Below are 27,906 nucleotides of genomic sequence, written 5' to 3' on the forward strand. Positions count from 1 at the left end.
CGTCCCCGACCTGCCCGTCCCCGACCTGCCCGTGTCCGACCTGCCCGTCCCCGACCTGCCCGTCCCCGACCTGCCCGTGTCCGACCTGCCCGTGTCCGACCTGCCCGTGTCCGACCTGCCCGTGTCCGACCTGCCCGTCCCCGACCTGCCCGTCCCCGACCTGCCCGTCCCCGACCTGCCCGTCCCCGACCGGCCCGTCCCCGACCTGCCCGTCCCCGACCTGCCCGTCCCCCACCGGCCCGTCCCCGACCGGCCCGTGTCCGACCTGCCCGTGTCCGACCTGCCCGTGCCCGACCTGCCCGTGTCCGACCTGCCCGTGTCCGACCTGCCCGTGTCCGACCTGCCCGTCCCGACCTGCCCGTGTCCGACCTGCCCGTGTCCGACCTGCCCGTGTCCGACCTGCCCGTCCCCGACCTGCCCGTGTCCGACCGGCCCGTCCCCGACCTGCCCGTGTCCGACCTGCCCGTCCCCGACCTGCCCGTCCCCGACCGGCCCGTGTCCGACCTGCCCGTGTCCGACCTGCCCGTGTCCGACCTGCCCGTGTCCGACCTGCCCGTGTCCGACCTGCCCGTGTCCGACCTGCCCGTCCCCGACCTGCCCGTCCCCGACCTGCCCGTGTCCGACCTGCCCGTGTCCGACCTGCCCGTGTCCGACCTGCCCGTCCCCGACCTGCCCGTGTCCGACCTGCCCGTCCCCGACCTGCCCGTCCCCGACCTGCCCGTCCCCGACCTGCCCGTCCCCGACCTGCCCGTCCCCGACCTGCCCGTCCCCGACCTGCCCGTCCCCGACCTGCCCGTCCCCGACCTGCCCGTGTCCGACCTGCCCGTCCCCGACCTGCCCGTGTCCGACCTGCCCGTCCCCGACCTGCCCGTCCCCGACCTGCCCGTCCCCGACCGGCCCGTCCCCGACCTGCCCGTGGCCGACCTGCCCGTCCCCGACCTGCCCGTCCCCGACCGGCCCGTCCCCGACCTGCCCGTCCCCGACCTGCCCGTCCCCGACCTGCCCGTCCCCGACCTGCCCGTCCCCGACCTGCCCGTCCCCGACCTGCCCGTCCCCGACCTGCCCGTCCCCGACCTGCCGTGTCCGACCTGCCCGTGTCCGACCTGCCCGTCCCCGACCTGCCCGTCCCCGACCTGCCCGTCCCCGACCGGCCCGTCCCCGACCTGCCCGTCCCCGACCTGCCCAGGGCTGCAGCACAGATGCTCTCGTGTGGACGGGTGAGGAGGGAGGGATTATAAGTGACCACTGCCAGGCAGCCGCTGCCCTTTCCACAATCTGACCTCTGGCCGCCCCACGGGGAGGGGTGGCCATGCCGGGGAGCCTGGTCTCTCCAATGGGCTGAGCGATGCCCGCAGCTGCCACCAGCTTCGCTGTGTGGTCGGGACCAGGCAGGCTGGTGGGGGTGAGCGGGGACTCTGGCTCGGCCACAGTGGCCACACAGCGGGGGCTCTCCTGCAGGCCTGGGGTCCCCTCCGGGGCGGAGCAGGCCCCTGGGTGTTCTGCCTTCTCCTTCTCCTTCTCACAGGACCTAGCACTCAGTGAGCCGCCTGGCCGCGCCGCCGCAGGCCTGTTCCCAGGCGCACACATTGTGGAAAGCGTGTCTCCCCACCCGGCAGGTGGAAGGAGAAGTCACCCGTTCCCACGGTACCGGGAAGCAGATCAGCTGGGACACAGCTGCGGAAAGAGCGACCGCGCAAACCCAGCCTTCCAGGCAGGCCTTTCCCGCACTTCCCGCCGCGGCCACTGGCAGCTCCTGGGCGTGCGGGCACTCTGCGTGGCCATTTCTAGAGTTTACTGCCGCCTGGAGCCGCCGCAGCGCCCTGCCGGGTGGATAACGGGCAGCTTCCAGCCGTGAGCCCCGCCACCCCGCCCGCCCCAGTGGAGGAGGGTTTTTGTTTTGTTTAGTACTTTTCTCAGAACAGATTCCCGTAATGGTTTTATATTAATTTCCAGGTCACTTTAACGGCTTGTCAGTAGCACCTCATCACAGAAAGGTGTTCACCTGAAAATAAAAGGCAAGCGCTGACAAGCGCGGCTCAGGCAGGAGCCCAGACGGTGTCTGATGAGGAGACCCAGGCCAGGCCGTTCATCGAGGAGGGACAACTCCGCGCCCAGAGGAGGCTTTCCTCTGGGGCAGACGAGCTAACACCGCGACGCTGGTTCTAGACAAGGTGCTCGGTGTTCAGTCTGGTGCTCACGACACCTGCTCTCTGGGAATCCTTGCACACAGTGCTTCCCGAGGCCGGGCTGCTGGGCCCAGCCCGCAGGTCACTCTGCCCTGCGTTCACATCCAGAGGTTTGAAGGACGATGTGTAAGGCAGCTCCCCCAGGGTGGCGGCTCCCCCAGGACGGCGGCTCCCCCAGGATGGCGGCTCCCCCAGGATGGCGGCTCCCCCAGGACGGCGGCTCCCCCAGGACGGCGGCTCCCCCAGGATGGCGGCTCCCCCAGGACGGCGGCTCCCCCAGGACGGCGGCTCCCCCAGGATGGCGGCTCCCCCAGGATGGCGGCTCCCCCAGGACGGCGGCTCCCCCAGGACGGCGGCTCCCCCAGGATGGCGGCTCCCCCAGGACGGCGGCTCCCAAGGACGGCGGCTCCCCCAGGATGGCGGCTCCCCCAGGACGGCGGCTCCCCCAGGACGGCGGCTCCCAAGGACGGCGGCTCCCCCAGGACGGCGGCTCCCCCAGGATGGCGGCTCCCCCAGGACGGCGGCTCCCCCAGGACGGCGGCTCCCCCAGGACGGCGGCTCCCCCAGGATGGTGGCTCCCCCAGGACGGCGGCTCCCCCAGGATGGCGGCTCCCCCAGGATGGCGGCTCCCCCAGGACGGCGTCTCCCCCAGGACGGCATCTCCCCCAGGACGTCGGCTCCCCAGGACGGCGGCTCCCCCAGGACGGCGGCTCCCCCAGGATGGCGGCTCCCCCAGGACGGCGGCTCCCCCAGGACGGCGGCTCCCCCAGGATGGCGGCTCCCCCAGGACGGCGGCTCCCCCAGGACGGCGGCTCCCCCAGGATGGCGGCTCCCCCAGGATGGCGGCTCCCCCAGGACGGCGGCTCCCCAGGACGGCGGCTCCCCAGAATGGCGGCTCCCCCAGGACGGCGGCTCCCCCAGGAGGGCGGCTCCGCTCCATTTGAAGTGACCTGTTGACATTACTGCCTACAAAGTCCTCGGTTCTCCCAGCCCCAGGGTGTGTTTTTCACCAGGAGGCGCCTCTGAAGGTGAGGGTTTGCGCAGAGGTTTGTGACATGGTTGGCGCCTGGCACCTCAGTGTGCAGACGGCTGGGACCTCCAAGGGCACCGTGGGCCTGCCGCGGGGCGGGCGCTCGCCGCGTGGGCCCCGAGCATCCGTGTCTGCGAAGAGTCTGAGGCATCAAGTCTTTTTTTTTTTTTAATATATTTTATTGATTTTTTACAGAGAGGAAAGGAGAGGGACAGAGAGCTAGAAACATCGATGAGAGAGAAACATCGACCAGCTGCCTCCTGCACACTCCCTACCTGGGATGTGCCCGCAACCAAGGTACATGCCCCTGACCGGAATCGAACCCGGGACCCCTCAGTCCGCAGACCGACGCTCTATCCACTGAGCCAAACCGGTTTTGGCAAGGCATCAAGTCTTTAGTGAGCCCTGTGCCCGCGGGGGACAGCGGGGGGGGGGGGGGACAGCGGGGGACAGCGGGGGGGACAGCGGGGGGGGAACAGCGGGGGGGGGGACAGTGGGGGCGGGGGGGACAGTGGGGGACAGCGGGGGGGACAGTGGGGGGGACAGCGGGGGGGGGACAGCGGGGGACAGTGGGTGGGGGACAGTGGGGGCGGGGGGGACAGTGGGGGACAGCGGGGGGGACAGCGGGGGGGACAGTGGGGGGAGACAGTGGGGGACAGTGGGGGGGACAGTGGGGGACAGCGGGCTGGGGGGACAGCGGGGGACAGTGGGGGGAGACAGTGGGGGACAGCGGGGGGGGACAGTGGGGGGAGACAGTGGGGGACAGCGGGGGGAGACAGTGGGGGACAGCGGGCTGGGGGGACAGCGGGGGACAGTGGGGGACAGCGGGGGGGGACAGCGGGGGGGACAGCGGGGGGAGACAGTGGGGGACAGCGGGGGGGGGGACAGCGGGGGGGGACAACGGGGGGGGACAGCTGGGGGGGACAGCGGGGGGGACAGCGGGGGGGACAGCGGGGGGGGGGACAGCTGGGGGGGACAGCGGGGGGGGGGACAGCGGGGGGGGGACAGCGGGGGGGGGACAGCGGGGGGGACAGCGGGGGGGACAGCGGAGGGGGACAGCGGAGGTGGGGGGACAGCGGGGGGGGGAGGGACAGCCGCGGGGCGGCAGGGGCTGCTCTCGCCTCGCCCGCTCCGCCGGTTCTCCCCGCAGAGCCCGCCCAGCCCGGCAGCGGAAGGGAGCTGGGGCGGAGGCGGAACGGGCTTGTTTGTGGGAACTCCTCCCTGTAAAAGGAAAGCTATGCCCGGAATGCGGAATGCGGGCGGTGCCGCCAGGCTCCCGGACGTGACCCGCACCCGCACCCGGCAGGCTCGGGGTCCCGAGTCCCAGACCGCGCAGCCCCCCGCCGCCCCCTCCCGCACCCACTCCCCCTGCACCCCCCCCCGCCTCCGCTCCCCCCCGCCCCGCCCGGCTCTGCTCTGCGGGCGGAGCGCTGTCCCGGGGCGTCTCCCGCTGCCAGGACCTGCGGGCGGCGGGGACCCTGCTGGGCTGCGGCCACCATGACGGGAAGGTAACCCCGCGGGCCCTGTGGGGCGGGCGGACCCGGGGCAGCGCCCGCAGGAGAGGGGACCCCGCGGCCGCGGCAGGTGGAGCCGGCCCCGCCCGACACCTCCCCGCGGGATGGGGCGCTCCCACGGCGGGGCCCGGCTGGCGCCCCCTGAAGGACACCCGCTCCCGACCCGCACCCCCACTCCGCTGCGAGGTCCTGGTGAGGGCTCCCGCGCTGTCAGCGAGGGGGTGAAGTCCGCACCCGAGCCCAGGCTGGGGGGGAGGAGAGGGGGTCAGGAACCCCGGGCCGCCCCCCCCTTGCCCTCCGGCCCCACCTGCCGCCGCGCGGAGGTGACCGAGCCATGGGGCGGACCAGGAGGCGGCCCCTGCCCGCCAGTGCCGCTCGCAGGCCTGGCACCTGGGTGCCCGCTGGCCTGGGTGCCCGCTGGCCTGGGAGCCCGCTGACCTGGGTGCCCCTGGCCTGGGTGCCCGCTGACCTGGGTGCCCCTGGCCTGGGTGCCCCTGGCCTGGGTGCCCGCTGGCCTGGGTGCCCCTGGCCTGGGTGCCCGCTGACCTGGGTGCCCGCTGGCCTGGGTGCCCCTGGCCTGGGTGCCCGCTGGCCTGGGTGCCGCTGGCCTGGGTGCCCGCTGGCCTGGGTGCCCGCTGACCTGGGTGCCCCTGGCCTGGGTGCCCGCTGACCTGGGTGCCCCTGGCCTGGGTGCCCGCTGACCTGGGTGCCCCTGGCCTGGGTGCCCGCTGGCCTGGGTGCCCGCTGGCCTGGGTGCCCCTGGCCTGGGTGCCCGCTGGCCTGGGTGCCCCTGGCCTGGGTGCCCGCTGGCCTGGGTGCCCGCTGGCCTGGGTGCCCCTGGCCTGGGTGCCCGCTGACCTGGGTGCCCCTGGCCTGGGTGCCCGCTGGCCTGGGTGCCCCTGGCCTGGGTGCCCGCTGGCCTGGGTGCCCGCTGGCCTGGGTGCCCGCTGGCCTGGGTGCCCCTGGCCTGGGTGCCCGCTGACCTGGGTGCCCCTGGCCTGGGTGCCCGCTGGCCTGGGTGCCCGCTGGCCTGGGTGCCCCTGGCCTGGGTGCCCGCTGACCTGGGTGCCCGCTGACCTGGGTGCCCCTGGCCTGGGTGCCCGCTGGCCTGGGTGCCCCTGACCTGGGTGCCCCTGGCCTGGGTGCCCCTGGCCTGGGAGCCCGCTGACCTGGGTGCCCCTGGCCTGGGTGCCCGCTGACCTGGGTGCCCCTGGCCTGGGTGCCCCTGGCCTGGCTGCCCGCTGGCCTGGGTGCCCGCTGGCCTGGGTGCCCCTGGCCTGGCTGCCCGCTGGCCTGGGTGCCCCTGGCCTGGCTGCCCGCTGGCCTGGGTGCCCCTGGCCTGGGTGCCCGCTGACCTGGGTGCCCCTGGCCTGGGTGCCCGCTGACCTGGGTGCCCGCTGACCTGGGTGCCCGCTGACCTGGGTGCCCCTGGCCTGGGTGCCCCTGGCCTGGGTGCCCGCTGACCTGGGTGCCCCTGGCCTGGGTGCCCGCTGGCCTGAGTGCCCCTGGCCTGGGTGCCCGCTGACCTGGGTGTCCGCTGACCTGGGTGCCCGCTGACCTGGGTGCCCCTGGCCTGGTGCCCGCTGACCTGGGTGCCCCTGGCCTGGGTGCCCGCTGGCCTGGGTGCCCCTGGCCTGGGTGCCCGCTGGCCTGGGTGCCCCTGGCCTGGGTGCCTGCTGGCCTGGGTGCCCCTGGCCTGGCTGCCCGCTGGCCTGGGTGCCCGCTGGCCTGGGTGCCCCTGGCCTGGGTGCCCGCTGGCCTGGGTGCCGCTGGCCTGGGTGCCCGCTGGCCTGGGTGCCCCTGGCCTGGGTGCCCGCTGGCCTGGGTGCCCCTGGCCTGGGTGCCCGCTGGCCTGGGTGCCCGCTGACCTGGGTGCCCGCTGGCCTGGGTGCCCCTGGCCTGGGTGCCCCTGGCCTGGGTGCCCGCTGGCCTGGGTGCCCCTGGCCTGGGTGCCCGCTGGCCTGAGTGCCCCTGGCCTGGGTGCCCGCTGACCTGGGTGTCCGCTGACCTGGGTGCCCGCTGACCTGGGTGCCCCTGGCCTGGTGCCCGCTGACCTGGGTGCCCCTGACCTGGGTGCCCGCTGGCCTGGGTGCCCCTGGCCTGGGTGCCCGCTGGCCTGGGTGCCCCTGGCCTGGCTGCCCGCTGGCCTGGGTGCCCCTGGCCTGGGTGCCCGCTGGCCTGGGTGCCCGCTGACCTGGGTGCCCGCTGACCTGGGTGCCCCTGGCCTGGGTGCCCCTGGCCTGGGTGCCCGCTGACCTGGGTGCCCCTGGCCTGGCTGCCCGCTGGCCTGGGTGCCCCTGGCCTGGGTGCCCGCTGACCTGGGTGCCCCTGGCCTGGGTGCCCGCTGACCTGGGTGTCCGCTGACCTGGGTGCCCCTGACCTGGGTGCCCGCTGGCCTGGGTGCCCGCTGACCTGGGTGCCCGCTGACCTGGGTGCCCGCTGGCCTGGGTGCCCGCTGGCCCACGCCGCTGGGACAGAAGCAGCCGTGGCGCGGGGGACGGGGCTGGGGGTGGCGCGGGAGAGGGGAAGCGCCGCAGAGAGCAGTCCTGGTGTACGGGGTCCCCACCTGCAGGGCGCCCCACCTCTGGGTGCTGCTCAGGCTCTGCCAGGGGGTTCAGCGCAGCCCCCTGGGGCCCCCAGCAGCCCCCTGCTCCCCAGCAGTCCGACCCGGTCTGCCGACAACCCCGCTTCCAGGGCTCACCCCCCCCCCCCGCCCCCGACCCGCAGGGCTGGAGGGAGAGGGGAGCGGAGAGCCGGGAGCACGCAGAGGGGGGGCCTGGGCGCGGTCCCCCAGCCCCGCCCGCACGGGACCCGGAGACGAACGGAGCTGGGATTCCTGGTGGAAGTGCCCGAGGTCCGCGAGCACGGCCTGCCCTCCGGCCTCCCTCCGCGCACAGCGGCGTCGGGCCCACCGGGCGAAGGGTCTCCCGGGGGCCTCTCACCGGCCCCGCGCCGCGCCCACCGGCCCCGGCGGCCTCACTCGGGGCCCTGCCCGGCGTGCCCGGTCCGGCTCTGCACCGGAGCCGGCGGGACGGAGGGGGACGGTGGGGAGCCGCTGCCGGACCGAAGGGGCGGTGCGCGCAGGGAAGTCCCTCCGGGCGGTGGAGAGAGGCGGGCGGGAGTGGAAGGAAGCTCCGGAGCCGGCCTCGCCTCCGGGGGGGCCGGGCACCCCGCCCGGGCTTCGCTGGAGGGGCCGCTGTGCGTCTGGCTCACCCGCCCGGAGCGCACACCCGCTGTTCGGCCTCCGCCGCCGCGCACTCCCCCCGCCTCCCCGCCCTCCTTCCAAACGCCGCCGCCGCCCACGGCCTTTCCCGGCCCGAGCGCCGGCTGCCGGCGTGCTGTTCGCTCCAATACACTCTCCAAGGCACCCACGTTCTCCGCGGGCGCGGGCGCCTGTGCCCACAGCGGCCGGAGGGGGCGGGGGCCGGGCCGGAGCAGGAGGGGGCGGGGGCCGGGCTGCAGCAAATATAGACCAGGAAAAGAAAAATGGGAAAAGAGAAGAGAATAAAATAAAGAAATATTAAAAATAACAAAAAACCCCCTGGCAATGGGCAAGGAGACATCTGATTGGTGATGTTGCTCTTATATCAATCAGGGGCAAAGCAGATGTACAGTCCTTAGTTCATCCTAGCGTGATGCCTGTGTCGGTGGCCAGAGCTGTTTCATGCCTGAGGCACATAAAAAAAAAACAACACAAAAAAACCACAACACCAGACAGACAAACCCCCTCACACTCACACCGCCCTCCCTCACACCCCCACCCTCTCCCCTCACACCTCCCTCACACCCTCACCCTCTCCCCTCACACCTCGCTCATTCTCAGCCTCAGGCCGCCCTCCCTCACACCCTCACCCTCTCCCCTCACACCTCCCTCACACCCTCACCCTCTCCCCTCACACCTCCCTCACACCCTCACCCTCTCCCCTCACACCTCGCTCACACCCTCACCCTCTCCCCTCACACCTCCCTCACACCCTCACCCTCTCCCCTCACACCTCCCTCACACCCTCACCCTCTCCCCTCACACCTCGCTCATTCTCAGCCTCAGGCCTCCCTCCCTCACACCCTCACCCTCACCCTCCCTTGGTCCTGCCTGTTCGCAGGTGCAGGATAGCTCTGACGTGCTTCCCCAGTTCTCTTTTGGTTGATTGCTATTTATTTTCAAACTATTTGTGTTTTTGCCATCTAAAGTGTAACAAGGATCACCTGGCTGGGGTGGCTCAGTGGTTGAGCATCAGCCTCTGAACCAGGAGGTCACGGTTCGATCTCGGTCAGGGCACATGCCTGGGTTTCGGGCTCGATCCCCAGGGTGGGGCATGCAGGAGGCAGCTGATCAGATTATTTTTCATCATTAATATTTCTCACTCTACCTCTTCCTTCCTGAAATCAATTAAAAAATGTGTAACAAGGATATCCTTGTAAAAAGGATATAATTAGGCCATTTAAAAAGTATATATCTTTATTGATTTCAGAGAGGAAGGGAGAGGGAGAGAGAGATAGAAACATCAATGATGAGAGAGAATCATTGATTGGCTGCCTCCTGCACGTCCCCTACTGAGGATGGAGCCTGCAACCCAGGCATGTGCCCTTGACCAAAATCGAGCCAGGGACCCCTCAGTCCGAAGGCTGATGCTCTGTCCACTGAGTTAAACCAGCTAGGGCAGGTCATTTAATCTCTGACTTTCCATTGGAGATTAAACTCATTTACATTTAATGTAATGATAAGATTCCAGGGTTTACATCTGCTATTTGCTCTTTTTAAAAATGTCATATCTTTTTTGTTTCTCAATTCCTATACTATTTTCTTCTTTTGTGTTAAATTATTTTATTATGCAGCTATCTTTAAATCAGATACAGAAAAAGGCTTACAAACCAAAACTACATTTATACTGTCTTTTGTATTTATCCGTATAATTTACTATATAAATGTAGAATTTACTTTGCTGATCTTCATTTCTTCATGTGGATTCAGTTATTGTCTAGTGTCTTTTCATTTCATCCCGAAGGACTGTCTTTAGTATTTCTTTTCAACTCCAGAATTTCTATTTGGTTCCATTTTATAATTTCTATTTATTGGTGTTCTCCATTTGGGCTTCATCAGGGACAGTGTCTGTCGCTTGCTCTTTTTTTCTGTGTATGAGCCACACTTTTTTGTTTCTCTGCATGTCAAATAACTTCTGCTGAGAACTGGATATTGCAAATAATATGAAGCGGGAACTCTGGCAATCAGATCACACCACCCCAGAGCTCATGCTGCTGTGTGGTCTCGGAACCGGTCTCTAAGCCTGTCTGTCTGTCTGTCGCTGGCGCCCACTGGGTCTCGCTCGGTGGTTTAGTGATCCACTCCCCCCCCGGGCCGTGGACAGCGCGCCCCTCTGGATGCCGGTCCTCGTTGGCTGCACCGGGGCGGGCTGTCCTTTGGGTCTCCCAGGCGGTATTTGTGGCCTCGGGGTCGCGGGAAAGGGAAGGAAGCTCAGTGGTTGCGGCTTGGCTTGCCGGGGTCAGTCAGTCTTTGCCTCGGCGTGTGCAGGGGCTCAGGCAACCGGGTCCTGCGGGACCTGCCTGGCCCGGGACCTGACCCAGTGTTTCTGGGATCCCCAGCAAGCCCCTCGCCCCCCCGCCCCCAGCCCCCGCCTTCACTGCGCTGCCCCTCCCGCAGGAACAATGTCCTTTCTGTTCGCAGGGACCCTGCACCCTTTGGAGGTCATGGCGTAATGTGAGTGGGGCGGGCGGCTCTGCATGGTGGTCCCGTCTGTCTGGCCTGGTGGCTGCTGCTGGCTGCTCCCGGCTGGAGTCTGAGCGGCGCTCTGCGCTGGGAGGAGTTGCCATGGCCTCCCGGCTGGGTGTGCTCACTGCATCCAGGCTGTACCTGCGCCGTTTGGAGGGGCCCTCTGCGGCCGTTGTGATGTGTCTAAAGTGCGTCTGCTTAAGGATCAGGGTAGGTGGCGGCCGGCGCCCAGGGGCTGTGTCCGTGTCCTGGTAGCTGCTGCTGTGGCCTTTCCCTGACCCCCTGCGGGCCCTTCAGTCAAGGGCTGGGAGGCTGCAGCTCATCTCGCTGGGTGATGCTGTTGCAGAAGACTGGAGAAAACCAAGCAACGCTTAGAGAAATGGAATCACTTTATTATTATTATTGTTGTTGTTGTTGTTGATGCTGTTGCAGAAGACTGGAGAAAACCAAGCAACGCTTAGAGAAATGGAATCACTTTATTATTATTATTGTTGTTGTTGTTGTTATTATTATTATTATTATTATTATTACTAGAGGCCCGGTGCATGAAAATTCATGCACTGGAGGGGGACCCCTCAGCCCGGCCTGCCCCCCTCACAGTCCGGGAGCCCTCAGGGGCAGGAGGTGACACAGCGATCAGGGGAAGGCAACGCCCCATCACACCTCTGCTGCTGCCACTGCCGGCACCATCCAAGGCTTGCCTGTGCCTTGGGCTGGTCCTGGGTGGCTGGGAGGCTGAGGGGACTGGGGGACTCTGGAGGCAGATGTGAGGCAAGTCCAGGCCTGCCTGGGGACGGGCCTCGCCTTGCCGTGTATCTGCTGTCTCGGTGGGGCTGAGGGGACTGGGCGCCGCCATCTTGTGGCTGTGGGCGCCGCCATCTTTGAGGGTGTGACAGTAATTAGCATATTCTCTCCTTATTGCCTGTGGGTGCCGCCATCTTTGCGATGGCGTGAGGGTCAATTAGCATATCCCCTCTTTATTAGATAAGATTATGCGCAGGCCCAGAGAAAAATGTCTTTCAAATTCTGGACCCTAACATGGAGGAAGTTTCCCTATTTATATCTTTTTACCTTCTTTGTCTCCCAAATATGGGGTTTTCTGGTCCCCTTTGCAAGTTCTTTTTTTTTTTTAATTTCTTTATTGATTAAGGTATTACATATGTGTCCTCATCCCCCCATTAACCCCTAACACCTCCCCCCCATGCCCTCACCCCCCTGTTGTCTGTGTCCATTGGTTAGGCTTATATGCATGCATACAAGTCCTTTGGTTGATCTTTCCCCCTTACCCCCACCCTCCCCTACCTTCCCTCTGAGGTTTGACAGTCTGATTGATGCTTCTTTGACCTTTGCAAGTTCTTAAAGGGCCCTATGTGTTGGGGCTTTGAGACCTCAACCAAAGGCCTGGCCTGGTGCCAGCACTGAAAACTTCGTCTGGGGAAGGTTTATGGCCTCTCTGGAATGGGAGTAGTCTTATTTTCCTTATTATTTAAGCAAGCAAGTGTTTACAGAAGCCAGAATAGCAGGGTTAGAATTTCAAACAGCAGTTTTTATATAAGAGGGATGCTTCAATGCCACTGGGACCACATTCTGGGGCAGGGCACTAAGATGGGGGTTCAGGGTTAGTTTCCTATGAAACCCCATTACTACCTCGGGCTGGGGTCATTATATCACCACTTTATAGATAAGCAAAACGAATGGGCAACCCGCCGGCCATCACCCGTCCCAGATGGCGGAGCGGGCTCCGGGTGGACTCTGGGCGCCTCAGTGTGGGCCTTGCTCCACGAAGATGAGTTGCCCCTGGGCTGGAGGGTGCGAGGGGTATGGGGTCGGGTGCCCAGGGCCGCTGGCTGGAACCATCAGTGGGAGGGGAGAGAGCAAGAAGGGCCGTGGGCTGGGTCTTCTGCATCAAGCCACAGGTGGGGCCCCAGAGGAGGCGGGAGGCACTGCGGGAGAGGACACTGAGGTTGGGAGGAGACAGAGCTGCCGTCAGGGAGAGGGGGATGTGAGGGGCCCCGGGAGGAAGCAGTGCAGGCCCAGGGTGCCCGCAGGTGGCAGTGCAGGTGGTGCTCAGAGCCATCAGCCTGTCAGGGTCTGGGAATGGAGCAGGAGGGTGTGGGCGGGGCGGGGTGGGGTTCAGAGGCTGCCCAGTGGCACTGGGGGGAGCCGTAGGCCGGCCTGCACCTGCACCTCCACCTCCACCTGCGCCTGCACCTGCGCCTGCACCTGGCATTGCAGCCCAGCAAGGACCTGCTGGGGACTGCTCGCGCGCAGGCGGGGGACCCTGAGCGGGGACCTCGTTCTCACCTCCATGCACCTGGTGTCTGTGGAGGGAGTGGTGCGTGGGCAGAGGTGGCCAGGGCCCAGGAGCCCGAAGCACAGTGCGGAAGCCCAGGGATGGTGAGGCGGGCGAGGTGCTGAGCGGCAGGAGAGTGCTGCTGCATGCGTGCGTTAGGGACCACTCCGTTTGGGGGGGGCCCTCTGCGGCCGTTGTGATGTGTCTAAAGTGCGTCTGCTTAAGGATCTGCTAGAGCAGAGAGGCCCGTGACTTCCCAGGGGTCCATGCAGGTTTGGGGTGCTTCTCATGGCGCAAATGCTTCCTGTGCAGCAGCCCCAGGCAGCAGGCGGGTCCCTGGCCTGGGTGTGGGCTGGCTCCATGTGAACTCCGGGTCACGGCACGAGCTGGCGCCCCCGCAGCCAGACTGCCGGCAGGGCAGAGGCCCAGGCAGTGCCCGCAGCGGCCACTGGAGCTCTGGGGGCCGTGCCGAGTGGACCCCCTCCCCGCACCTGGCACAGTGCCTGGGCGGAGGAGGAAAGGGAGGTGACGGCTGCCAGCTATGGAGCCGTGTGGGCTGTGCTGGACTTCACCCCCCACACCCTGGAGGGAGCTGTGGCCAGTCCATTTTACAGAGGATGCAGCCGAGGGTCAGAGAGGGCTGTGCTGTGGCCACACGCCAGCCAGCACCCGCGCCCGACTGCAGCCGGGTCGGCAGAGCGCACACGGCTGAGGTGCCAGGCTGACGTGGCCGCGGTCGAACAGACCCCTGTGGCCGCCGCTGCCCGTCCCCCAAGCCAACACCGTCTTTCTGGGCTCAGGTGGTAGAGGCTGGAGGGGGAGGTCTGAGATGCTGAGCAAACAGTCTTCAATGTCCATCCTGTGTGATGCCGCCAGGAGCCGAGGGGACAGGAGCTGGGTCAGATCTGTGCGACCCTCAGGAGGTTAGTGGCCCTCTCTGAGCTCCCGTTTTCTCATCTGGAACCAGCGGTCGCCCTTCACAAGGACCTGGCACAGCCAGGGCTGCCTGCCCAGGCTGAACGTCATTGTCAAGGGACCTCTTGCCACTCAGGGACATCTGGCACAAGCCCACAACTGGCCTGCGTTGGCGGTCAAGATTGAGAGCATTTGGGGTGCTGGGAGGGTTGGAGAAGGGGTGCAAGATGGCACGCTCTCCCCCAGCTCGGGGTGTGCCCTCGGCATCCTGTGCATTATCCGGCCTGGGGGTCACTGGGAGACCGTGTTCTCTGTTCTTGGCTGTGGTGTATGCTCCCGGAGTTCCTGAAACAGCAGCTCTCTGTCCGGCACTCAGCCCGCCGGGCCCTGTGCCCACACGCTGCGTGCCACAGAGCCCCACTCAGCCCGCCGGGCCCTGTGCCCACACGCTCCGTGCCACAGAGCCCCACTCAGCCCGCCGGGCCCTGTGCCCACACGCTCCGTGCCACAGAGCCCCACTCAGCCCGCCGGGCCCTGTGCCCACACGCTCCGTGCCACAGAGCCCCACTCAGCCCGCCCCACTCAGCCCGCCGGGCAGCAACTGCTGCCCTGATGCGCCTCTTTGAAATATAGAAATGAAGCCAGAGAAGCAGGTACCTTTTCCAGGTCTCTTAGGTTTGATGTGGGGGTGCTCAGAGTCCCCCGAGACAGCTGGCAGCATTGCGGCTCGTTTGTTGGGCACGTGTGCCATCCCTCTGCCTTTGGCCGGGGCCGGCAGTGCTGTTCGTTCCTGAGCAGGTGGTGTGGGAAGTGGCCACAGAAGTGCCTTGAGGGGTGCTGCTGGCTGAGAGCTGGGCCGGGCAGCCAGCAGGTGCAGGGCTCAGGCGGTCGCCCCCACGCGCGGCCTGTGCAGGGGTGTGCGAGGCACGCAGTTGCAGACAGCAGCATCCGCGACCTAGGTGCCCCGGGAGCCAGCGGGAACTGGACACGGACCAGGCAGGCCAGCCTCTGTTGGAGGGGCGTGGAGACGCGAGGGCGCCGGCCCCCAGCTCTGGGCAGTGGGCCCCGGAGGCAGGGGAGAGTGGGTGTGTTGGGAGAGTGGCCTTACTTGTTGCCAGAGGCAATCCCAAAGCTGAGGCTCAACTGAACACCTTTTTTGGGTTCATTTTTGGCTCTTTTAGGTGGGATTGCAGGCCCAGAGCCCAGGCCTTCCTGTTGATGCCTGATCTCCCAGGACCTCCTGTCTGCCTGCAGCTGGCACCTTGGTGGGCGGGAGGGGGGGGCGCACGGGAAGTGCAAGGGTCTTACGTTCCGGACAGGAAACCAGGCCTGTGTGGGAGTGCAGCCCCGCCGCTCCAGCCTCTGCCCGGTCTGGCACCCGTGGGGACCAGCAGGAAGTGGGGGCACAGAGGTGGGAGTGGGGTGGGCGGGTGGGCTCTTCCCGACTCCTCCTGCCACTCCTGCTTCCTGGCCCTGCAGCCTCAACATGGACATCAGAGGGGCTTTGGGCCCCAGGCGTCCAGGCTCGCTGAGCTCTCTTGCGCCCCCCCCCCCGCCCCCCGCCATATGGTTTCCCCGCGTGGTTTCCCTCCTGGAACCCAGCCCAGCCTCCATCGGGTTGTGTGGCAGCTGCCCTCTGACCCTCCCTCCCTGTGAGGCCCTTGTCCACATCCTACGCCAGGACCCCTGGAGACCGCTGCTCCCGCCCCTGGGACTCCTGCGGGCGGGGGTGGGGTGGGGGGCTCACTCAGAACTCTCCCCACGATGCTGTGCAGGGCGGGGGCTCAGTGTCCTGGGAGGGGAACAGGCTGGAGAGACGTTTTCACACAAGATGGTCCGGTCTGTCTCTCCTCGCCGAGCCTGACTCACTTTCCAGGCAGCACCCCCAGCATTGGCACTGACACTGGGAAAGCGTGTGTGCTCACTCGGAAAGGCACAGCCGCCAGGGCGTGGGAGGTGGCAGGGCTGGTGCGGGGTGTCTGCTCCTCTGGGCCAGGCCTCCGGGCACAGTCAGGGGTCTGGCTCAGGGCAGGGGGCGGTCAGGGGCCTGGCTCAGAAGCCCCTTTCCCACCGTGCAGCTTGGATTGCCCTTCCTCAGAGGGAAGCTGTCACCCCCACGGGCGAAACTTGCTCCCCGCACTGGCCTGCCCCAAAGACTCGCACCTCCAGGGCAGGGGGAGTGCATGATCTTGGGAGGCAGAGGTGTGAAACTAGCTCATGGTGCAGGGGAAGGAGCCATTGAAGTCCAACCCATGTGGGTTCAGATCTGGACTATGTCATCTGCTGTGTGAGCTTGGGCAAGTCACTTAACCTCTCTGAGCCTTAAGTCTCACCCAGAAGGCAGGTGGCCTTGGGGGTTTAACTGAGACTGGGGTAACGTTCTATACCTGACCACTGACACCCCAGGAGATGGCCCAGCTCGAGGAGGACTGGGCCTGGGAACCACATCAGTGATGCTGACAGCCACAGCCCCACCCTGCGTAGGGCTTAGAGTGTGTCCTAAGTGCCGAGTACTTAGCGTGTGTGCGCGTGTGTGTGTGTGTGTACGCTCGTGTGTAACTGGCACAGAACGGGGTGGGGAGGGACACAGCCCGCTGGGAGTCTGGCCCGGAGAGGGAGGGGCAGGCAGCCGGCAGAGGCCACCTGGACCTGACCCTCTGGGCTGCCTTGGGGCTGCAGGGGGTGGTGGAGGCAGGGAGCTTGGCCGCCTCCCACTGTGGCCCTTTCTGCACCTGAGAAATGGAGGTGCCCCTTCAGGTCACCCGTGCCCGCCGCAGCCTGTGTGCTGGGTGCGCAGCCAGGGCCGTGTTGCTGGGGGGTGGGTGGCCGGGAAGGGTGGCCCGGGGTTGGCCACCGCGTGTTTCTGAGTCCCCAGCGCCGAGACCATCGCGGGCGGCGAGGAACGTGATTGTCCTTCCCGGAGACAGGCTCTCGCCCGCCCCGTGGGCCTGCGGTCCTGACGGCCTCTCCTCCGCAGCCACCTGGCGGACGCCTTGGCCTCGGCGGCCTGCCTGCGCTGCGGGGCCCGCTTCGGCGCGGCCGAGCGCATCGTGCACAGCGGCGGCGAGCTGTTCCACGAGCGCTGCTTCGTGTGTGCCCAGTGCTTCCGGCCCTTCCCCGACGGCCTCTTCTACGAGGTGAGGGCCCCGCCCCCGGGAGCCCCGCCCCCACCCCGCCCCCTGGAGCCCCGCCCCCGGGAGCCCCGCCCCGCCCCCGGCCCCGCCCCGCCCCCGGAGCCCCGCCCCCGGGCCCCGCCCCGCCCCCGGGAGCCCCGCCCCCCCCGGGAGCCCCGCCCCCCCGCCCCCCCCGGAGCCCCCCCCGCCCCCGGGAGCCCCCCCCCGCCCCACCCCGCCCCAGGATCCCCGCCCCGCCCCCGGGAGCCCCGCCCCGCCCCCACCCCGCCCCCGGGAGCCCCGCCCCGCCCCCGGGAGCCCCGCCCCCGGGCCCCGCCCCGCCCCCGGGAGCCCCGCCCCCCACCCCGCCCCAGGATCCCCGCCCCGCCCCCGGGAGCCCCGCCCCCCCCCCGCCCCAGGAGCCCCCCCCCGCCCCCGGGAGCCCCGCCCCGCCCCCACCCCGCCCCCGGGAGCCCCGCCCCGACAGGGACAGGGCCGCCACTAGCCTGGCCGCTGTGCTCCGCCAGCACCGAAACTGCGAGACTGCACCGGGCGCGGGGCGGGTGCTGAAGGGGGTCGCCTCCTCCGGTTCCCTGGGCAACCCCTGCCCTGCCGCCTCCCCTGTCTGGGATCGGACAGTCAACCCAGTGCCTGGGTGTCTGTCAGGTTGAAGGTGCTGAGCGCTTGGGTTGGAGGGACAGGGTGCGTGGGGGGAGCGGCCTCGAGGAGGGAGGGAGAGAGGAGGGAGGAAGAGGGAGGGAGGAGGGAGGGAGGGAGGGAGGAGGGAGGAAGAGGGAGGGAGGGAGGGAGGGGGAGGGAGGAGGGGGGAGGGAGGAGGGGGGGAGGGAGGGGGGAGGGAGGAGGAAGGAGGGGGGAGGAGGGAGGGGGGAGGGAGAGGAAGGGGGGAGGGAGGGGAGGAGGGAGGGAGAGGGAGGGGGGAGGGAGGAGGAGGGAGGGGGGAGGGAGGGGGAGGGAGGGAGGGAGGAGGTGGGGGAGAGGGAGGAGGGAGGGAGGAGGTGGGAGGAGGGAGGGAGGGAGAAGGGAGGGAGAAGGGAGGGAGCCCGCCCGCAGCCGCAGGAATAGCGCTCAGCCGGGCACGGCAAGTGCAAAGGGCCTGAGGTCGGAGAGGCGGCTTCCCAGTGGCAGGTGGGTGTGAAGGAAGCAGAGCGGAGGGAGTAGTGGGTGAGGCAGGGGCAGAGTCATTTGACTGGTGGGCCTTAGGACTTCCACGTGGGTGAGGCAGGAGCCATGCTGGGTGTGGAGGCCAGGAATCCGTCTGCCCCATGTTGGGAAGGGGCCACAGGCTGCTGGGCTGAGGAGAGACTGCATGGGGCGCAGGAGGGGAGGAGGCTGGGAGTGCAGGTGGAGGCTGGGAGTGCAGGGGACGGAGGAGGCTGGGGGTACAGGTGGAGGCTGGGGGTGCCGGTGGAGGTGGGGAGTGCAGGTGGAGGCTGGGGGTGCAGGTGGAGGCTGGGGGTGCAGGGAATGGAGGAGGATGGGGGTACAGGTGGAGGCTGGGGGTGCAGGGGATGGAGGAGGCTGCGGGTACAGGTGGAGGCTGGGGGTGCAGGAGGAGGCTGGGGGTACCGGTGGAGGTGGGGAGTGCAGGTGGAGGCTGGGGGTGCAGGGGACAGAGGAGGCTGGGGGTACAGGTGGAGGCTGGGGGTGCAGGTGGAGGCTGGGGGTGCAGGGGACAGAGGAGGCTGGGGGTACAGGTGGAGGCTGGGGGTGCAGGGGATGGAGGAGGATGGGGGTACAGGTGGAGGCTGGGGATGCCAGTGGAGGCTGGGGGTGCCGGTGGAGGTTGGGAGTGCAGGTGGAGGTTGAGAGTGCAGGTGGAGGATGGGAGTGCAGGAGGAGGCTGGGGGTGCAGGAGGAGGCTGGGGGTGGAGGGGACAGAGGAGGCTGGGGGTGGAGGCTGGGGGTGCAGGTGGAGGCTGGGAGTGCAGGAGGAGGCTGGGGGTGCAGGTGGAGGCTGGGGGTACAGGTGGAGGCTGGGAGTGCAGGAGGAGGCTGGGAGTGCAGGAGGAGGCTGGGAGTGCAGGAGGAGGCTGGGGGTGCAGGAGGAGGCTGGGGGTGCAGGAGGAGGCTGGGGGTGCAGGAGGAGGCTGGGAGTGCAGGAGGAGGCTGGGGGTGCAGGAGGAGGCTGGGGGTGGAGGCTGGGGTGCAGGCGGTGGAGGCTGGCTTTTGCGGTAACCCAGATGCAAGGGAAGGTGGCTAGACTGGCAACCTTGCTCACAGAGCACATTGTTAAGTTCTCAATAATCTTGCAAGTTGGTTGTTAGAGTGATTAAAATTAAATTATGTAAATGTACAATGAGATAAGTTTTATTAAAAACAAAGGTAAAAAAACTCAAAACCCCCCACTTCCTATTTCATTACATTTTACTGTCGCCTGTGCCTTTGAAGTTATTTCTGGCACCTGTGTGGCCGGCGTGTGTGCACCAGAGCCGCTGGTCAGCACCGCCCTGCGCGGGCTCCCGTAGGCTTCCCGGGCAGGGCTGGCGGGGGGCTGACGGGAAAGGCCAGCCCGCTGTAGGGCAGTGGGAGTGGGGCTGTGTGCCTGGAACAAAGCCTGGCACACTGAGGTGCTCGGGAAATGCTCACCCAGCGGGAACGTACACTCTGCGCCCCTTTGCGTCCCTGGATCGCCTGATGTGGTGCAGCCTGTGAGACACTCGTTTTTGAGAACAGGAAACCAGGGCCAGTGTCCGGGAGGAGAGAGCAAGGCAGGCTTTGGCCTCTGCGGGTCTGAGCCAGGTGCTTGGGCCCAGACAGAAGGTGGGAGGCTGGAGCCTGGTGCCGGGGACTGGGGCTCTCCCTCCGGCCCCACTCTCCTTTGTCCCTTCCCTGGGTCTTCTGTGGCCCCTAGGAAATGCACGTCTCACAGAGAGAACACAGGGCATGGGCAGTTCAAACCTGCCCAGCCTTCCCAGCCTGCGTCCCCCAGCCGGGGCAGGCGCCAGGACCCCAGGGTGGTCCCTGCAGCGGACAGCAGGCTGAGGCCCTCCCTCTGCACCCTGGCCTCCAGGCCTCGAGGCCGCTCCCTCTCTGCAGCCTCCACTCAGCCCCCTGCCCCTGTCCCTCCGCTGTTCGCACTTCCTGCAGGAAGCCTCTGTTGGAGGGCTGGTGCCCCTGGGAGGGTAGCAGAGTGGGTGCTTGTCTGCCTGAGGCAGGCTCTGACCAGACAGAGCCGCCAGTGCAGACCGGATGACGCTGGCTCTGCTGCCCATTTGCAGTTTGAAGGCCGGAAGTACTGCGAGCACGACTTCCAGATGCTGTTTGCTCCGTGCTGCGGCTCCTGTGGTACGTAAGGGTGGTGACTGGCCGATGGGCCAGGGTCCCGTGCGGCCAGGTCCCGTGCGGCCAGGGTCCCGTGCGGCCAGGTCCCGTGCGGCCAGGGTCCCATGTGGCCAGGTCCCGTGCGGCCAGGGTCCCGTGCGGCCAGGTCCCGTGCGGCCAGGGTCCCATGTGGCCAGGTCCCGTGCGGCCAGGGTCCCATGTGGCCAGGGTCCCGTGTGGCCAGGTCCCGTGCGGCCAGGGTCCCATGTGGCCAGGTCCCGTGCGGCCAGGGTCCCATGTGGCCAGGGTCCCGTGTGGCCAGGTCCCGTGCGGCCAGGGTCCCGTGCGGCCAGGATCTGGAGCTCTCCTGTGCCTGCCCAAGCCCTGTTTCTCTGAGCACCAGCCTTCAGGCCCCTCAGGCATTAGCTCCCCGGGGGCTGCATGGGGGCCTAGGACCCGTGTGGACTGGGCTTGGGGCTGGGCTGAGGGGAGGGCCCGGCCCTGGCCAGCAGGGACCTCCCTCTTTCAGGCGAGTTCATCATTGGCCGCGTGATCAAGGCCATGAACAACAGCTGGCACCCAGGCTGCTTCTGCTGCCAGCTGTGTGGAGTGGAGCTGGCTGACCTGGGCTTCGTGAAGAACGCGGGCAGGTGAGCTGGGCAGGGAGGAAGGTGGCCGAGCGGGAGCTGGTAGACTCTCAGGAGCGTTGAGTCAGGTGACTGCCTCCTGGCCCCCGGCACGCGAGGCTGACGCCAGCCTCTGCTTTCCACCTGCACCAGGCTGGGCTCTGGAGAGAGCAGGCCCGGCCCGCCATTCTTAAATTCAGGGCCAGCTGTCTCCCGGGCTCCGCCAGGCCTCCTTGCACTGTAACTCCAGGCTCTCAGAAGAGTTGCCTTCCACTTCCCCCTCCTCCTCCCACTGTCTCCATCCCCACCCACCCGCAGGTGGCCTCCCTCCCGCTCCCAAGGGCCAGGCCCTGGGGCACCCTGGCTGCCCAGCATCTGTGCCCTGCAGCCTGGCCATGTCTCTGCTCACCCTGTACGCTCTTGAGAAGGCTGGAGGCTTCAGTAGCTCCCCCTCCCTCCCTCCCTCCCTCCCACCCTCCCTCCATCAGGCTGGGTGGCCCCCAAGGTCCAAAATGCCCTCTGGGTTCTCTGCAGCCCTCCCCGGTGCATATGCTGGCTTTTCCCATCTGCTCCCCATGGCCTCAGCCTCCTTGGGGTCCATGGCACCCCCATTGCCAGACCCCGAGGTTGCTGCTGGCCTCTGTGGCTTTGCCGTGGTGCCCTCTTTCCTGCTGAAATGCCTTCTTGTGGCCAAGCACTGGGTCTCCTCCAGGGGCTCCACCTCTCCTGCTGGCGCCGGGGCTCTGCACTGGGCCCTCAGCCCCTCCCACCCAGCCCTCCCTGTGGTCGCTGCCTGGCCACTGCCGCCTCCACTCGTGTCTGTCCACCAGGCACCCGCTGCCGCCTCCACTCGTGTCTGTCCACCAGGCACCCGCTGCCGCCTCCACTCGTGTCTGTCCACCAGGCACCCGCTGCCGCCTCCACTCGTGTCTGTCCACCAGGCACCCGCTGCCGCCTCCACTCGTGTCTGTCCACCAGGCACCCAGTGCCGCCTCCACTCGTGTCTGTCCACCAGGCACCCGCTGCCGCCTCCACTCGTGTCTGTCCACCAGGCACCAAGTGCCGCCTCCACTCGTGTCTGTCCACCAGGCACCCGCTGCCGCCTCCACTCGTGTCTGTCCACCAGGCGCCCGCTGCCGCCTCCACTCGTGTCTGTCCACCAGGCACCAAGTGCCGCCTCCACTCGTGTCTGTCCACCAGGCACCAAGTGCCGCCTCCACTCGTGTCTGTCCACCAGGCACCCCAGCGCAGCGGGCCACCCCCACCTTCTCCTGCCCTGAACTGACTCAGGGAAGAGCCGCCTGCCGCGGTGCCCCCTCCGCCCCCCTCCCCCATCCACTGACCCCGCCGTCTCCTGTCTGGGCGCTGGTCCCCATCTGGCTCTCTGACCAGCACCCTCGCCCCTCTGCACTGCTGTAGCGAGCTCGGCTCTCCTGCCCCACGCTGCCTGTGCCCACCGGTGCCTCCAGGGCACCCAGCAGGAGCCTGGCTCAACCAGAGGCTGTGGGGCAGGTAGTGCCGGGGTCCTTTGTGATCCGGGCCGGGCCCGCTGCCGGTGTGTGCCGCTGCCGGTGTGTGCCGCTGCCGGTGTGTGCCGCTGCCGGTGTGTGCCCACTGCCGGTGTGTGCCGCTGCCGGTGTGTGCCGCTGCCGGTGTGTGCCCACTGCCGGTGTGTGCCGCTGCCGGTGTGTGCCGCTGCCGGTGTGTGCCCGCTGCCGGTGTGTGCCGCTGCCGGTGTGTGCCCGCTGCCGGTGTGTGCCCACTGCCGGTGTGTGCCCACTGCCGGTGTGTGCCCGCTGCCGGTGTGTGCCCGCTGCCGGTGTGTGCCCACTGCCGGTGTGTGCCGCTGTCGGTGTGTGTGCCCACTGCCGGTGTGTGCCCGCTGCCGGTGTGTGCCCGCTGCCGGTGTGTGCCCGCTGCAGGTGTGTGCCCGCTGCCGGTGTGTGCCGCTGCCGGTGTGTGCCCACTGCCGGTGTGTGCCGCTGCCGGTGTGTGCCCACTGCCGGTGTGTGCCCGCTGCAGGTGTGTGCCCGCTGCCGGTGTGTGCCCGCTGCCGGTGTGTGCCCGCTGCCGGTGTATCCCCGCTGCCGGTGTGTGCCCACTGCCGGTGTGTGCCCGCTGCCGGTGTGTGCCGCTGCCGGTGTGTGCCCGCTGCCGGTGTGTGCCGCTGCCGGTGTGTGCCCACTGCCGGTGTGTGCCGCTGCCGGTGTGTGCCCACTGCCGGTGTGTGCCGCTGCCGGTGTGTGCCGCTGCCGGTGTGTGCCGCTGCCGGTGTGTGCCCACTGCCGGTGTGTGCCCGCTGCCGGTGTGTGCCCGCTGCCGGTGTGTGCCCGCTGCCGGTGTGTGCCCGCTGCCGGTGTGTGCCCACTGCCGGTGTGTGCCGCTGCCGGTGTGTGCCCACTGCCGGTGTGTGCCCGCTGCCGGTGTGTGCCCGCTGCCGGTGTGTGCCGCTGCCGGTGTGTGCCCGCTGCCTGAGCACGTCCTGCCCCTCCCAAGACACACTCGCACGGGCCCAGCTGCTCTGCTCCCTCAGAAACCTGGGCAGGAATGGACGATGCGACATGCAGTAGTTTGGCTTCAACAAGTGGGACCGCCCCGCCGGGCTGGCACTCCTCTGAAGACCACAGGGCTCGGGGTGTGTGGGGCGGGCGTATTGTGGGTGTAAGAGCACCTGCCGCCTCCCTGCTCCCCTCGCCCCCAGGGAGCCGTTCTTGGGTTGGAGAGATGTGCTGGGAAGGGCGTTGCTTTAACCAAACACATTGGCCTGAGACCCTCCAAGCAGTTGGTTCCTGGTCGTGCGGTGCAGCACGGGAGCACTGGCAGGGCGGCGCCCGCCACCCGGAGCGGAGCCGCTCGGAGCCTGGCCGGTGGGGAGGGGAGCGACGGGCTGAGGTAGCCCTGCGTGTCTGATGGTGGAGGCCAGCTCCCCGCCTCCGTGTGGTTCCAGCAGGAGGATCGGATCGGAAGGGTGCCGCAGGCCGCTCTGGACCCGCGGTGGCCAGCCTGACATGTACTTAGTGGTCAGCTACAAGCTATAGCTTGTGGCTCCTAAACTCAGGGCCTTCGGCAAAGGGGCGCCGGGGGGACGCACAGCACCTTGCGCATCACAGGAGATACTGCGACCGCCTCCTGCCCCCCAGTGCCCGCGCTCCCCCGGCCTCTGTCTGAGCGGGAGGAGCGAGGAAAGCGGGGCTCCTGGGTCCCCCCGGGCCTCCTGCCCTCCTGCTGCGGTGACCTCGCTGAGAACCTGGCGCTGGGCCCACGGGCCGCAGGGCAGCCTGCAGAGGGCTCTCCCTTTTTAGGGGTTTGTGCATCGGGTGAGACAGAACCACGACCTGGGCTCTGGGGGGTGAGGTCTGACCTGGCAGGGGCAGTGTGATCTGCAGATTCCCTGTCTTCCCTCAGCGTGTGGCTGGGGGAAGCTCACAGATCCAACCTGGGGTACAGCTCTGACCTGGGCTACAGCTCCGGCCTGGGCTACAGCTCTGACCTGGGCTACAGCTCTGACCTGGGGTACAGCTCCGACCTGGGGTACAGCTCTGACCTGGGCTACAGCTGCGGCCTGGGGTACAGCTCTGACCTGGGGTACAGCTCTGACCTGGGGTACAGCTCTGACCTGGGCTACAGCTCTGACCTGGGCTACAGCTCTGACCTGGGCTACAGCTCCGACCTGGGCTACAGCTCTGACCTGGGCTACAGCTCCGACCTGGGCTACAGCTCTGACCTGGGCTACAGCTGCGGCCTGGGGTACAGCTCTGACCTGGGGTACAGCTCTGACCTGGGGTACAGCTCTGACCTGGGGTACAGCTCTGACCTGGGCTACAGCTCTGACCTGGGCTACAGCTGCGGCCTGGGGTACAGCTCTGACCTGGGCTACAGCTGCGGCCTGGGGTACAGCTCTGACCTGGGTACAGCTCCGACCTGGGGTACAGCTCTGACCTGGGCTACAGCTGCGGCCTGGGGTACAGCTCTGACCTGGGCTACAGCTGCGGCCTGGGGTACAGCTCTGACCTGGGCTACAGCTGCGGCCTGGGCTACAGCTCTGACCTGGGCTACAGCTCTGACCTGGGCTACAGCTGCGGCCTGGGCTACAGCTCTGACCTGGGCTACAGCTGCGGCCTGGGCTACAGCTCTGACCTGGGCTACAGCTCTGACCTGGGGTACAGCTCCGACCTGGCGCTCACCGAGCTCTCATTGGTCCTCCCTCCCAGGCTAGGGGGCCGCCCCGAGAGCCCTGGGCCGCAGAGCAGGCTGCACAGGGTGTTGCGGAACTTCTCGGCCACAAAAAAGTACACGATGGGGTCCAGGGCCCCGTTGAGGCTGGTGAGGCAGGCGGTGACCCTGTTCCCCAGGGCCAGGGCGCGCCGGGCCGCGCAGGAGGCGCCGCGGTGGCGGTGCAGCACGTAGATGAAGCGGTGCACGTGGTAGGGCAGGAAGCAGACCAGGAAGATGGCCAGCACCAGGGCGATGGTGCGCACCGCCTTGCTCCTGAGGCGCGTGTCCACGCGGGGCCCCCGCCGCAGGCTGCGGATGATCAGCAGGTAGCAGGTCACCGTGGTGACGAGCGGGAGGGTGAAGGCCAGAGCCAGGGACACGAGCGCGTGGGGGGAGGCCTTCTCCCGGTACAGCTGCAGGCAGACCACCGTGTGGTTGGTCCTCACGGTCTGCGGGCTCACCAGCAGTGGGGCCATGGCCACGGCCACCACCACCCAGAGGAAGGCGCAGGCCAGGTGAGCGTAGAGGGGCCTGCGGAGCTTGAGGGACTTGACGGGGTGCACGATGGCCAGGAAGCGGTCGGCGCTGATGCAGGTGAGGAAGTAGATGCTGGCGTACATGTTGAGGTAGAAGAGGAAGCCGGTGAGGCGGCACGGGATCTCCCCGAAGGGCCAGTGGCCCCCCGAGAGGTGGTAGACCAGGCGCGCGGGCAGGGCCAGCACGTAGGACAGGTCGGCCGCGGCCAGGTGCGTCAGGAACACGTCGGCAGGGGTGCCGGCCCGGCGGTCCCGGAGGAAGAGCCACAGGGCCAGGGCGTTGCCCGCGAAAGCCAGGAGGAAATCCAGGAGGTAGAAGGAGGCCAAGAGCACGTTCTCCAGCCGCGTCTCCCGGCCGCACGGATCCGCCGCCGCCGCCGGGGAGCGGTTGGCTGCCAGCCCGGAGGCCCCCTCGAGGCCGTTCATGCTGTGGCTGGAGGAGGAGAGGAAGGGCCCGGTGGAGCGCGGCCTGGCGTGGGGGCCCGGACGCCCCCGGGTCCATCCGTGCCGCGGGCTTCCTGAACGTTACCGAGACGCACAACAGAACAACAGAACCGGGCCGGGCGCTTTCTGGCTGCTGCGCACTGCACCTGCCCGTGTGAAGGTTCTGCGCGGGGGACGGGGCCGGGGGTGGACGCCATTATCTCAGACCCTGCAGAGTCAGCCCTGGGGGTGGGGATCCAACCAGTGTGTCTGAGCTCTGGGGGCGGGAGGACGCGGAGGGGTCCCCAGGGGTGCTGCCTGAGGGCAGGGTGGTACGTGGGCCCTGAGCCCCTCCCTGGTGGGCAGGGAGAAGGTTACCTGGTCCCCAAGCCTCGCGTGCGGAGCCCTGCTAGCCCCTCTCCGGCTCTCGGGGGCCTGAGGCCCTGGCACGCCCCGGGCGGTGGTGTGGAGTGTGGCCAGCCCTGCCACAGCTCCGGCGCTGCCAGAGGAGGGTCACTAGCAATGCAGTTTGGGCCGTGTCCCAGGGCCGGAGGCCTGCATTCTGTGTCCCAGGACCCCCGAGAGGTCGGGCCTGCCACACCCACACGGGAGGCCAGGGCCAGCCGTGGAGCAGCTGTTTTACAGCTGGCGAGCCTGGTTCTCCCCGGCAGACAGGGTGACATGCACCTGTTTTGATACTGGGCTGCTCAGGAGATCCAAAAGGAGGAGGGTACGTCCCACCCAAACACCTGACCCCTCCCAGGCCTGGAGGGGGAGGTCCAGCAGGAGAGGGCCGGGCCTGCTGGCCCTGCTGCTCGAGCCTGGGGTGCGTACAAGCTCTCAGGAGGCTCCTGGCCCGGGGGAGGTGTGGGGGGGGGGAGGGCTGCTGGGCAGGAGGGGGGCTGTGCCAGGAGAAGCACCTCGCAGGCAGCAGTCGAGGAGGGTGGCTCTCCTGGCTGAGCCTGGCTCTGCTGAGCAGCCTGGAACCTGGAGCAAGTCCTTTAATGCCTGTGTCAGGGCTGGCACGAGGCGTGGCTGTGCCCAAGGGCACGGACATGGCTCAGTCTGCACAGCACCCCTTGAGGGGAGGGAGCAGGTGCCACCATAAGGTACTGGTGTAGGAGCGGTCCAGGTTCTGGGTGCTGGCTCAGCCTGGCTTTTCTCATTGGCCCTCCACACACGGAGCTCCTGAGCTCCTGCCTCCTCGAGAGGCAGTTTTACCCAGGGGCATGTGAGGGAGTGGGGAGGTGCCCAGGGGCATGTGAGGGAGCAGCAGGGAGGGGCCCAGGGGCATGTGAGGGAGCGGGGAGGGGCCCAGGGGCATGTGAGGGAGCGGGGAGGGGCCCAGGGCCAATGTGAGGGAGCGGGGAGGGGCCCAGGGGCATGTGAGGGAGCAGGGAGGGGCCCAGGGGCATGTGAGGGAGCGGGGAGGGGCCCAGGGGCATGTGAGGGAGCGGGGAGGGGCCCAGGGGCATGTGAGGGAGCGGGGAGGGGCCCAGGGGCATGTGAGGGAGCGGGGAGGGGCCCAGGGGCATGTGAGGGAGCCGGGAGGGGCCCAGGGGCATGTGAGGGAGCCGGGAGGGGCCCAGGGGCATGTGAGGGAGCGGGGAGGGGCCCAGGGGCATGTGAGGGAGCGGGGAGGGGCCCAGGGGCATGTGAGGGAGCCGGGAGGGGCCCAGGGGCATGTGAGGGAGCCGGGAGGGGCCCAGGGGCATGTGAGGGAGCGGGGAGGGGCTCAGGGGCATGTGAGGGAGCGGGGAGGGGTCCAGGGGCATGTGAGGGAGCGGGGAGGGGCCCAGAGCCAATGTGAGGGAGCGGGGAGGGGCCCAGGGGCATGTGAGGGAGCCGGGAGGGGCCCAGGGGCATGTGAGGGAGCGGGGAGGGGCCCAGGGGCATGTGAGGGAGCCGGGAGGGGCCCAGGGGCATGTGAGGGAGCGGGGAGGGGCCCAGGGGCATGTGAGGGAGCCGGGAGGGGCCCAGGGGCATGTGAGGGAGCGGGGAGGGGCCCAGGGGCATGTGAGGGAGCAGGGAGGGGCCCAGGGGCA

General features: G+C 68.0%; 2 protein-coding genes and 1 pseudogene across 3 annotated transcripts in view; 2 read left to right on the forward strand and 1 right to left on the reverse strand.

Annotated features, from left to right (window-relative positions):
- The first annotated feature begins 4,626 nt into the window (after positions 1 to 4,626).
- The window catches only part of LIMS2 (LIM zinc finger domain containing 2), a 35,928-nt gene continuing 12,648 nt past the window's right edge, over positions 4,627 to 27,906 (forward strand). The window contains exons 1-4 of one of the 2 annotated variants that reach the window (XM_054723046.1): positions 4,627 to 4,724; positions 16,644 to 16,803; positions 20,019 to 20,085; positions 20,591 to 20,711. In XM_054723046.1, coding sequence (XP_054579021.1) covers positions 4,714 to 4,724; positions 16,644 to 16,803; positions 20,019 to 20,085; positions 20,591 to 20,711 — 359 coding nt within the window. In that variant the 5' untranslated portion in view covers positions 4,627 to 4,713. The remainder of the gene's footprint in view (positions 4,725 to 16,643; positions 16,804 to 20,018; positions 20,086 to 20,590; positions 20,712 to 27,906) is intronic. The other variant, XM_054723047.1, reaches the window with a different exon arrangement.
- On the forward strand, positions 8,267 to 8,411 carry LOC129150822 (small nucleolar RNA SNORA48; annotated as a pseudogene).
- On the reverse strand, positions 24,830 to 25,870 carry GPR17 (G protein-coupled receptor 17). The gene has a single exon (XM_008158134.2). It carries the CDS (start codon positions 25,862 to 25,864, stop codon positions 24,830 to 24,832), a length of 1,035 nt encoding a protein of 344 aa, XP_008156356.2. The 5' UTR covers positions 25,865 to 25,870.

This window comes from Eptesicus fuscus, chromosome 11 (assembly GCF_027574615.1).
Source record: "Eptesicus fuscus isolate TK198812 chromosome 11, DD_ASM_mEF_20220401, whole genome shotgun sequence".
NCBI lineage: Eukaryota > Metazoa > Chordata > Mammalia > Chiroptera > Vespertilionidae > Eptesicus > Eptesicus fuscus.